The 12,115-nt window shown below is 43.4% G+C and overlaps 1 protein-coding gene across 6 annotated transcripts in view; it reads left to right on the top strand.

Moving 5' to 3' along the window:
• The window catches only part of HS1BP3 (HCLS1 binding protein 3), a 70,039-nt gene that overhangs the window by 39,421 nt on the left and 18,503 nt on the right, over nt 1-12,115 (top strand). For all 6 annotated transcript variants that reach the window (XM_034766585.1, XM_034766584.1, XM_034766582.1 and 3 more), the window contains exons 5-6: nt 9,428-9,585; nt 10,058-10,193. In XM_034766585.1, coding sequence (XP_034622476.1) covers nt 9,428-9,585; nt 10,058-10,193 — 294 coding nt within the window. The remainder of the gene's footprint in view (nt 1-9,427; nt 9,586-10,057; nt 10,194-12,115) is intronic.

Raw genomic sequence — 12,115 nt, 5'->3', positions numbered from 1 at the left:
GTTGGATTCCTGCAGCTCCTATTGCTTTCACTTAGAATTGTAGGTATTCAGCACTTCTGAAAATCAGGCCCTGGGTTAATTTCACATTCAGATCAATTCCTTGATTGAGTGGTTCTGAAAAATTATTCAAATATGTCTCTAAACTAGAAACAACTGTTATCAGTTTTTTACTCTTTCATTGTTCAAGGAACGGGTCACTAACGCCAGCAATGATTGCTGTTTGCCTTCATCATTGTTATTTTTTAGAAGCTGTAGTAATTCTACTCACTGATATTAAAGGTTTCATTAAATTTGATACCGTAAATGCACACATGTGGAGACCTCGGCATTTCAGGTTTTCCCAACCACATTCACATTTTCCAGCAGAGATATGTGATGTACAAAGTGAAATCTAAAGAGGTGCTAGGGCAGAGTCAAGTCAGAGAGAGATTACCCTGTGTTTAGATTAATATATGACTATAAACTGTTTATTTGTGGACCCTTGTTCTCTCTTTTTGTGTCTGGTGCTCTGAACCTCTCCAGTACACAGTAAATACACGTTTATTAGGTGAGGCGTTTTACATTCTCTCCATATCAACTTAATTGACATAGATCATAAAGCTGCTCAGGACATTTAAAAGAGGAGGACATATAAAGTGTAAGGTTGGTTGGATTTCATTACGTTAGTCACTCCTATTTCCTTGTATATTCTTTTTTTTTTTTTATGGTTAGATCTGTATACAGCATATGCACAGTGCTTTGCAGAAGTGAGATGCAGACCTTGCTCAAGAGTTTACTGTCTAAAGGCCCACACCTGGAACAGTTAGTGATGGATGCTAAATCTGTGTTTGGGATTAAAACATTTGTGAATAACTCCTGTGTAGGGTTGGGCCTACAGCTGGTTGGGAATTTTTTATTTTTTGATGAAACAGCTTTTCATCAGAAAATGCCAGCTCATTGAAAATGAGACTTTTTGCAGGAAAGAGTCTGTTTTGTAGAAGCTTTCATCTGGAAGGTTTCTCGGATCCAGGGTGGAATTTTTGGTCAGAGAGAGAGAGAGAGAGACAGAGACCCCAGAAAACCAATAGCTAAGTGTTAAGGCACTCACTTGGGATGTTGGGAATCCAAGGTTGGGTCTCTACTCTGCCTTATTCAGAGGAGGGACTTGAACCAGCTGCAGAGGAGCATCAAGAAGGCTACATCTGTAGTGGCTTTTGCCACAACAGCATCCCTGCTGCCCAGAGAAGGTGGACCGAGAGGTTTTGTTCTCCTGCCTCATAAGGCAAGAGCAAGGGTTTGGACATATTCAGTATACTATGTCAGACTTTGTCAGTTACCTTTATCAACCAAATTTGTAATCTCATTAAAAAACAATATCGTGTTTGTCTGACAAGACTTATTTTCCATAAAACCATGCTGATTGGTATTAACCTTATGGGACCATCCTCTTAATTCTTTACTGATTGCGTCCCTTATCAGCCTTTCCATGATTTTATCCAGGATTGATATCAAGCTAACCAGCGTAAAGATACCCATGTTGTCCCATTTAACTTTGTTACATATTGGCAAATATTAGCTTTTTAAAAAATTATTCCTCTGGAACTTACCCAGAATTCAAAACATTGTTAAAATATCAACATCAGTGGCTCAGAGGGCTTCTTGGCCAATTCTTTTAAAACCCTCTGGATACAGTTTATCCAGCCCTACAGATTTGAACATTTTTAACTGTAGCAGTTGCTGTTTTAATATCAATCCTAGTTACAGTTGCAATAGAAAGGATTTCATTATCACTGTATGCCGTGAATGTGTCATCCTGATATATTTTGAAAATTTTATCTTGTTAGCCTTAACCTTTAAAACCTTGTTTTAGCCCGTTCCAAATGTCTGGACTGGTTTAGGAGATCCAGAAAGATGAGAAAATATTTCATACCTGGCGGTTTTCTTCCTTTAAGATCTTGTATACCAGTCCAGGTTCCTTCCCTGTGTAAAATAGTACCTGTGTAGATTAAAATCAGAGTTTTCATGGAACTATTCATATTTATGGTTAAAGATATTGGTTATTGTATATCAACAAAAATAGTTTCACTACAGTCGGTTGGAGGTCTGCTTTCAAATGACATAGGAGTGTAGCGTCATTACAAGCTAAGGGCCAGATTTTCTGAAGAGCTCAGCATCCGATAGTTTCCATTCAGAACAATAGAAATTCCTGGGTGCTGAGTGCTTCAGAAAACCTGGCCATGTATTTAGGTTCCTAAATGGGAGCTGAACTCTTGTAAAACTTGCCCTTAATGATTTGTCCCCGGCTGTTGGTTGGTTGGAACTACCGGTATATAATCCAAGAGCAGCCTGGTCCGAAGATCTCAGAGAAGGAAATTTTCCCTCCTTGATAATTTTCTCACTGAAAATTGTTTTCAAAATGAGGGTACTTTTCTACCTTTTATAACTTCTTCTCTTGCTTTTTGAGACCCTGAAAACATTTCAATCACTATTAACTGATTTTTCTGCCTTGGTGTCTGCAAGAAAAGGCCGACGACTCTTTGAGGTGAACTTGCCCTACAGTAAGCGCTTGTCAACATTGCTTAGTGCTGAGCCGTCACTCTGGGTGAGCTGGCTGGCTTAGATTTCCCATTTGGCACCCCGCCTCCCAGGCAGATGAGAATGACCCTTTTGTCTTGTCTGTTATCATACAGCTTCGGAAAGTGAACACTTGGAATAGAGAGAGAGAGCAGCAGATGACATTTTGTTTTCTGTGTGAACCAATGTGCAGAGGCTCTTTGTTTTATAGCAGTGGTTTAAGCTGAAGAAGTGTTAGTATAGTACCACTTTAGTTGTTCAAGCCTGTTTTCTAAATGGAGATTGAGATGCAGGTTTATATTAATTAGCTTTTTCCTTCAAATTATGAATTCGAGTGCTAGTCCTAACATGTTAATATAATTCTTTCATATATTACTGGAAGTTTTTGTTTCCTGCCTGTATTTCGGAAAAAATCATCACCCAGATTTTCAAACTGTGTTAACAATCCAGGCCTGTTTGTTCACTAATTTGCAATTGTGTGTGCAGTCTGAATAATTGTGTTCATAAATATCCATGCATGGAGGTCTGAAAATCTGGTCCTATGGGTTAGGAGTGTCCCTGATACAGCTCTTGAAGTCACTTGTGTGAGTTCCCAAGAGGCTACATCACTTATCCTGTTGTGAGCTCCTTAGGTCTCAGGCCTGTTATCTTTCTGAGGGCTGAGACCAGGAATTTAGGCCATAATTCACTGTGATCATCTCAGCAAGCCTGCCTTCAGTTCAGCACCTGCTGTCTTGTTTTCTCAGGGGCAATGACAGGATTAACCAGTGACCAGTCAGCCAGCTTCCTAAAACTGTGTTGGGCCCAGGATATCAGCGGCACCAGACCCTGCCAGAACAACAGATGCAAAGCCTGCAGTCACATCTCCCCACACAACACACCTTTAGGATCCAAGAGTCCTACTGGATGTACTTCATCCAGTGCCCTAAATGCCCCAATAACAATTGTGTGGGTGAACAAGACGATCACTACGCTATCGCATGAGCTCACAAAAAATTGATAAAAGATGAAAAAACACTGCATCACCTGTGGGTGACACTTTTCACAAAGCGCTCACTCTTTATCTGACCTATCAGTCCTCATCCTCACAGGAAACCTGCACAACACCTTCTAAAGATGAGCCTTGGAGCCAAAATTCATGATGTTGCAAGACTCAAAATCATTGGCTAAATAGACACACTGGATTTGTGGCTTAAGACAGCAATCTGTAACCCACTAACGCCCCTCCCACCCCAAGTTTCCTCCCCCTTTGACTGAAGAGGTGTTAATGGGCCATTTCTGTTCCACCTTGTATTTAGCTGTGACCCTCTGAGCACATTTCCCAGACCTGAAAAAGAGCTTTGTGTAAGCTCGAAAGGTTGTGGCTACATTTACACTACAGCACTTACAGCACTGATAGAGCTGTCTACACTGGCGCTTAGGTTGATGTATCTTATGTCACTCAGAGATGTGGATTATTCACACCCCTGAGTTATACTGAAGTAACCTGTAGACAAAAGTCTGTCTCTCTCTCCCAACAGAAATTGCTCCAATAAAAGATACTACCTCACCCACCTTGTCTCTGTAAACTGCAGATGCAAATAATAGTGCCCATAAAAATGGGTTTAAAATTTGGCCCTTAATGCTTACACAGATGGGTTTTATGTACAGGGTTTTATACAACAAAAAGTGTTAACATTGTTGAGTCTTTTTTGAAGCTCATAATCTTCAAATGTCTTCACTTGATCTCTGAGAACATTCAGTGGCCTAATTAGTATTACACTTATGGAACTCAAAAGGGGTGAAACTGGTAAGGTCAGAACTTTAATAAGGGTATGTAGAAATTATTCTGAAAACCTATTGAATTGAACATAAAGTATCTTAGCTTTAGGGATTTTTTGGGACCACCTTATAGCAGAGGTAACATTTTGTGTTCTATCCCATAGAACTATAGCATGCTTCAGGGCTCCAGGACTCTTTCCAAATGAGTGACAGTTTTCTAATGAGTGTCAGATTTCTAAGTATTTGCTCAGCCTTTGTGCAGAGAGGTCATCACATAGTGTGAAGAAATATGCACAGTGCTCAGCATTTCTGCCTGAACTGTGAGCACTGCTGTGTAGGGAGAAGTGGATGTGTGATAGGACAGGGCCGAGCATAGGGGCTTAAGTGCTTCCCAAGAAATGTAAATGATATGGGCAAGAGTCATTTTTAGGAGTGTCCATTAATCCTACTGCCAATCAGATGCAGTGTCTTATTCAAATAACCTTCAGGTACCAGATACCAAGGTGATGAGTGTAATGTAGATAGATGAGCTCCGTGAAGGAGAAATTAATAACTGAGGCAACCCTGGGATCCAGACATAGAAATACTTCTGAAGGTTCCCAAGGATGGCAGAGCCTGCCCAAAAGTGGGGGGGGGGCCGGGCCCAAGCGCCCCATCTCTTCCGCCCAAGGCACCGCCTATGGCCAAGCTGCAAGCTCGGGGGGGGGGGGCGCGGGTGTCAAGAGCAGCCCCTGGACCGTGTCCTCACCCTACGGGCCCCCTGCCCAGGGCAAGTGGAGGTTCCACAGCGTGGTTCCCCACTGCTGCCTGCGCGGCTCTTACCATGGACAGGCTGCGGACACCCCAGCCAGAGCCGGGACCAGGTAAGAGCCACGGGCAGCTGTGGAGAGCTGTGACTCCTCCTGCTCTGGGCAGGGGGAGGGGTCAGAGACATTGCCTGGCTGGGGGAGGGCTCAGAGGGAAGAGGAAGGGTGGAGCACCTGCCAAACCAGGCCCATCCACTTTCAAAAAGTGGGAGGGCCATGGCCTCCTGGGCCCTCCTATTCCGGTGCCCTGAAGGTTCCCATGGCAAGTTACTCTCCCAGCCAGCTGCTTCATTCCTCATAACACATGCTGGGTACAATGCTGCTTTTAACCACTCTCTGTTCGCCTCAGCTGACCTTACTTGTTGGGTCATGAGTGACAGAGCCGTCTTACTGGCAACTCCTTGTTCTGCCCTCTTGTAAGACTGAACCCTGGATTTATAGCAGTGCAACATTTATACACTCATGTTTTCCCCCTCAAAATAATCTTATTGCTATTGCAGGGGGTGGCATGGAACTGGACAGCTAAATACAGAACTGTGGGAATCTTTTCTGGCTTAGATTCTGCTCTCAAGAAATCAACGTTGCTGGTAAACATGAATCGCTTGGCAGTACAATGCTGGTGTCCTTAGAAGGGTAGTAAGGTGACGCAGATCCATCATCTTGTTCATCCCGGTAATGGTTAGAAAATGCGGCAAGTCACTTTCTGTGCTCTCAGTCCTGGGCCTTGCAACGGTCCAGTGATGTATCCTGGCAAGACTAAAAATGACCGAGCGTAACTGGGATAGTTTCGATTGCTAGACTAAACAGAGGATCAGCAAGTCTTTGCAGTTCAGTTCATTTTCTTTAATACACTATTCGCTGTGACAGTGTTGTTCTGGCTCTACTCCCTTCCCCTGCAATTTCCCGCCACTACAATGCTCTTAAATGCCAATACTCTCAGAGCCAGATCATGAAACCCTTCCTCATCTGCTGACTTTCAAAGGGACAGCTTGTGTGAGTACCTGCTTTCCACTGGAGGTAAGGTGTTCACAATCTCAACCTTGGAATGTTACAGCTGGGATTTCCTAAGGAGCTTAAGGGAGTTAGGTGCCCAAATCCCAATGATATTTTGGCATCTAACTCTCTTAGGTTCTGTTGAGAATTCCAGCCTGCATGTTCAGAGGTTGTGAGGTGCTAAGATCCATCAACTTCCATTGACTTTATCTGAGGGAGTTCAAACGGCTCTCCACTTCCATTGACTTTAGTGGACTTGATGCCCTGCAGGAGTTGCTTTCACCAGCTTCCAGGTCAAACTTTTTTAAAGAAAAGCAGCAATAAACTATTCCTTCTATGCCAATAACGGCTTGGGCACAAATACGGCGTGAATGGAACTCTGCTGATTTACACCAGCTGAGGATCTGGCCCAGAAAAGGTGAGTACCATCTAATTTGTTCAGGAGGAAATAATCATTTTCTGGAAGCTTCCTAATGATCCTCTTATCCCCTAGAGGTGCTCTCTTCAGATCAGAAGTAAGACACATTGATGGGGCAGTGCTTGGAAGCACTGTGCAGTACCTGTTTTGAGGCTACAAAGATCTTCACTCTCCGCAGCTGTTAAGCCAGTAGTTAATAACTGAGCACTAAAATCTACTTTTAAAATAGGAAAATCCCAGCACAAATGCACAATAAGTGCAAAAAGATGCAAAAAGAAAACATAACATCCAACTGGCTAAGGAAATTTCTCTCTGTAGCAATGCACCTGATTTTTCATCTTCACTCCTGCTGTAATATTTGAAGATCACTTATATGGAGATTTAAGGTATATTTTTCTTTTAAGCAATTGCAGGATGGAGAAGAGCTGCCTCCAGATATCTGCCTCGGGATGTTTTAATGTTAGAATTTAAAATGTGCATCTCTCCAGTGTTTGCCTTCTTAAAATCATAACGGAACAAGTTGCTTGGCAATAATAGCTGAAATGTTACTAGGTAATTGAATGAGGTGGATGGATGAATGGTTGCATCTAGTCAAATAAAGGGAAAAACTGAGGCTGAAGGGCATGAAAGAAAGGATACGGAAACCATGCTGCAGAACTATGCAGCTTTTACTATACATACAGGGCCGGCTCTGGCTTTTTGGCCGCCCCAAGCAAAAAAAAAAAAAAAAAATCCTGCGGCGCGGCCGGAGCGCGGGTGCAGGGGGACCGGCTGGGGGGGGCGGGGGAGGGAGCAGGCGGGAGAGAGAGAGAAGGGGGCGGCCAGGGCTACAGCAGGGGCACTGCCACGCGGCCCCTCCTGCTGCGCCGCCTCCTGCCGCCTGCCACGAGGGCTCTGCTCTCCTCGGTGGGGAGGGAAGGAAGAGGACTGCCCTGCAGGGCGCTCTGGTTCTCCGCGCCGCCGCCCCCTACAGGGCGGCCGGAGCGGAACAAGAACAAAAAAAGGTAAAAAAGCGGCTGTGCTGCCCTAGGATTGGACAGAATGTCGCCTCCAACAATCTGCCACCCCAAGCACCAGCTTGCTCAGCTGGTGCCTGGAGCCGGCCCTGTATACATACTATCAGCCTGGATCAGGCAGAGAGGTGACTGGATAGAAACTTACACATGAACTCCACTATCTACTCACCTATGTCATAAGGGTGACCATGCTGTTAGAAGGCTTGTGTATTTGGAGAAAAATGGGCTCTTTGTAACTTGGGAAAGAGAAGTTAACAGCTCTTAGGTACCTATATGGTCCCCAGCTCTGTAGTATCTGAGCACCTCAGTCTTGAATGTATTTCTCCTCAACACCGCTGTGAGGCAGGAAAGTGCTATTATCTCCATTTTGCAGATGGGGAACTGACTCCCAGAGAGATTAAGTGTCTTGCCCATGGTCACACAGGAAGTTTGAGGCTGAGCAGGGTATTGAGTCCAGGTCTCTAGCTAACACCCTAACCACAGGAAACCCCCTGCCCCGAACCACTGTAGCAACTGAGCACCAAAACACAAACTCAATTTGTTGCCATTTTAAATTGTTTAGCAGGCTGTTTAGCAATTGCTTCCTTGTCATTTCCCGTCAGCGCCGTACATTTCCAAAACAGTCAGTGATTAAGCATTACATATGGATCTTGTGTAGTCATTTAAAGTGCATCTTATGCTGTTGCTAAGAGATGAAGCAACAACAGGAACATGCTATTCACCAGGGCTTATGTTCTGTTGATAATAAAGTCTTATGAAAAGTAACCGGACTCCGCTTACCTTCTGTGTGTGGCCATAATCCGGGGAGTATTTTATTGGCCTGTTTAACGTGTCTGGAATGCACTTGTAATCTCTTTGACTTTATTGCCTTGGTTTTTTTGATGGCAATAGTATTTTAAATGCTGCTAAATGGTTTTACTGTAGACTGAAACCTGACCTTGTACTGGGTAAAGAAGAAGAGCAAATCTTTTAGTGCAAAAAGTGCCTGTTGGGGGTGCACCTTGCGAGGACGTGGCTGTTACATGTGTAGGTCCAAATATCAGGAGATTCTGTGCAAATGATTTGATGCCCTAATGAATAGGCATTCCCTTGTTTTGAATTAAATTCTCTCACCCAAAGATTTCCTCTTAGCCTCCCATTTTCTCTGGCTCCCCACATGCCGACTTCTCTCTTGAATTTTCCCCTTTGTTACGTCAGGCTGCACTGTTGTAATGTGTGGTACCTAACTGTGAAGGCCGCCTTAAAGCTCCAGCTAATACAGAGCATGGCTGCCCATCTTCTGAGTGGGTCAGCGGGTTGTGAGCATGTCACAGTTGTGGTTCTCGCTCTGTCATGAATGTCTCTAAATGTTTGAGTGAGATTGCTACAGAGACTAAAAGGATGTGGGCTCATGGGCCTGCCTCTCCCTCAGCCAAAGGTGGTGCAGATCCCGGAGAAGCCCCGAATGTCGTATGCCCACTGATGGGGGTGAGTTTGCAGTGATAAAGTATCTGCTACCTTCTCTTCACCAGTGAGGTACACAGGCCTAAAGTAGTAGCCACTGGCTGGGGAGAGAGGCTCACAGGGATTTTTTTAAAACACCACACAGATTTAACCAGTGTCTGCAGCGTGGCCAAATGGGTCCAGGCCATTCTGTGGATATCAAGCCATTCCCTTCCTCTTCCCTCTATTTCAATGGTGCTGAAATTTATTCAGGAGTCTACCATTCTTATTCCCAAATGAATGAAAAGTCCTGAAAAGGAGGAGAAAATTGCAACCAAATGTGATACTATTGTAGTTTTTAAAATACATCTTGCTTCCATTTCCGCCTGAATTCCTTGATAGTTCTTGTAACATAAGAAATATCAGCTGAATTTCTTTCTTGTTTCTTGTACTTTTAGATCTAAAAAACCTAAGAAGCCCACGCCTCCTGTAGCCAAGGAAGTCAAGCCCAAGTTAACCATTTTTGACGAGGAAGTAGATCCTGAGGAAGGATTATTTGGCCCAGTAAAAGATTTTTCATCTTCCAGTTCCAAGAAGAACTCGTCAGCCAAAGAGAGTAAATGTGTTCCATTTTCTATTATATACAGTTAGGTTGTGGCCCCTAAAGCTTCTATAAAGCTCTTGTATTTAAAATGGAATGGTGCAGCACATGAAACTTGGGTTTTGATGTAAGAATGTTGGGCCAGACCTTCAGCTGTAAATTAGCTAGAAGTGGAAATAAACATGGCTTGCAGTTGCAATAGCCATACACTGTTGGACTTTAGATTCTCAGTTGTTATGGATCTGTAGTTGTTGTGTAGCTTATATGGATGGGTGAGTCGAGCCAGTAGCTCCTGCTAGTGCAATGTATTAAGAATGTATTTCCTAGCACTTTGTGGATTTTTACTTTGGATATGGAAGACTTTTTATAAAAATTAATTTTCTGTAGGACATTTCCTTTCAGCCACACAGCTTGATTCCCCTGCTAACAGTCATGGTGGTGTTGTAGTTGAAGCTTGACTAAACCTTTCTGATGATTCAATCTTTAGATCTGAAATTATTTGAAGATCCAGACCTCGGTGGGACTGTTAAACTAGGCGACTCTCTACTGCTGCCAACGGCCTGTGAGAACAAGGACTATGCGCTAAGTACCAGCCTCAAAGAGGACACAGAGGAGCTATTGAGGTATTCATCTAAAATGGGTCCTGTGGTAATGATGTCCACTAGGCATTCTTGAGCAGGAAGCAATTTAGATCCCACGGCCACAAACTCCAGGGCAAAGCTTAAAAAACATTCTGTGCTGAAAGTGGATTGACGTTCATACTAACCAAGACAAGGGCAGTTTGAAAATCAAACACAAAACATCTTTATTAAAGCTTAACAATAATGGGCACTGACAAACGGTAGCACCTTTACTTTACAAATAATCCTCAGGAGGGTAGATGGGTAGGTCTCCATTTTCCAAATGTGGAAATGAAGGCAGAGGAGTATCTTGTCCAAGGGCAAAGAAGAACTCTGTTTCAGAACTGAGATTATAATTTAGGCGCTCAATGATCGGACATTGTGCTCAAGCCACTAGACTGGGCTGCCTCTTTATTTAAACAGTGTCTCTTAAGACATGTATTTATATTTTAATCAGAACTATGCAAGATCTGGATTATCAGGAGGCTCTGAGGTAGGAAGCATTCATGAACATGCCCTCCCTCTATCTAAAGTACTTAATATGGCCCCAGTTACCACAGTATCTGGGTGCCTCTTAATTTAATGTATTTATCCTCACAATACTCCTGTTGAGGTAGTTTTGCTGCTCCGATCATTCCCAGGTTATAAATAGGGAATTAAGGCTCAGAGAAAATAAGCTCACACGGGAACTGTGTGGCAGTGCAAGGAGTTGAATGTGAGTCTCCTGAGTCCCAGGCTGGCCCCCTAACTGCGGGTCCAGCTATTCGCTCATGCTATGAGTTGCTATCCAGCTTTTTAGTATCCTACTTTAGTAACCAGTCCTGAGTAGAGACCAAAAATTCTGATGGGTGGTGTTAATCCCTTGGAGCTGGTAGTTTTGCAACCTCTATTGTTTATACAAAATGCCTTAGTACTAACATATCACAGCAGAAATGCCTGGCTTAATTTATGCAGAGGTTAAGTTAGGTTATATGCCATCTCCTCCTACACTTTGGGGGCACATCTGATATTTACAAGACATGATGTGGCAAGACATAACTCGATTTACTGAGGTGGCATGTTGGGAATGAACACGCACATTCACAGCTTTTCATGTCTGCTTTATCCTGTACTAATAATCTAGGCATAACACGCTTCACCCAAATTTTTCATATAACTAGAACAAAAGTGCCTTATTTAGTGCAATTCCCCCATTAGCCATGAAAGCAGTGGAAAGAGCCTGACCATTTGTCATATTAATGCATTTCAAATTATGCAGTCTTCCCTGCTCAGGCACAGTGAAAGAGGCCCACTCTTTGACAGGCAGATCATGCCATTATATAGATTTGGTGTTGAAGAAGATAGCGGCAGTTGATCAATTGCCAGAGCTGGTGATAATGAAAAAAGAGGGAGAAGATACTAATTCTTTAAGTTCTGACTGATTTTTTTCCCCTGAATTGTCACAGTGCCAGTATCAATGCCTTCAGCAGCTGGCAATGCCAACGTTCAGTTGGAAACAAGTAGGTGTAACCCAGCAGAAAAATCAAGTGTGTGACCCTACTGGAAAATGGCACGGGAATCATCCTTGCTCTAGAGACAAATCTTATCCCTGGTAGGGATGTAGAAAGATTGTGCCCTATGGACATAGCAGAGAGTAGGTAAACTGAACTGAGAGAAATAGCAGGAGTAAGGAAGACCTATTGGAGGACAAGAAATAATGAAGGATGGAAATTAGCAGAGGACCTGAAAAACATAGAACATGGGGAGAAAGAAATGTTGGAGTCTGATTATGGACATGATGGGAAGCAAAATAGAACAGGGACCATGTGAGGTGACAGATGAGTTTCTGCTGGCTTAACCTAGTGGAATTCTTCTTTTCACCCCAAAGAGAATTTACCTGTGAACCCTGAAGCCTTGCAGCTTAACTTTCACAAGTAGTCACTGAT

This window comes from Trachemys scripta, chromosome 3, assembly GCF_013100865.1.
Source record: "Trachemys scripta elegans isolate TJP31775 chromosome 3, CAS_Tse_1.0, whole genome shotgun sequence".
Lineage (NCBI taxonomy): Eukaryota > Metazoa > Chordata > Testudines > Emydidae > Trachemys > Trachemys scripta.
Note: the sequence above shows the minus strand (reverse complement) of the source record. Positions and strands in the feature narration are given on the sequence as shown.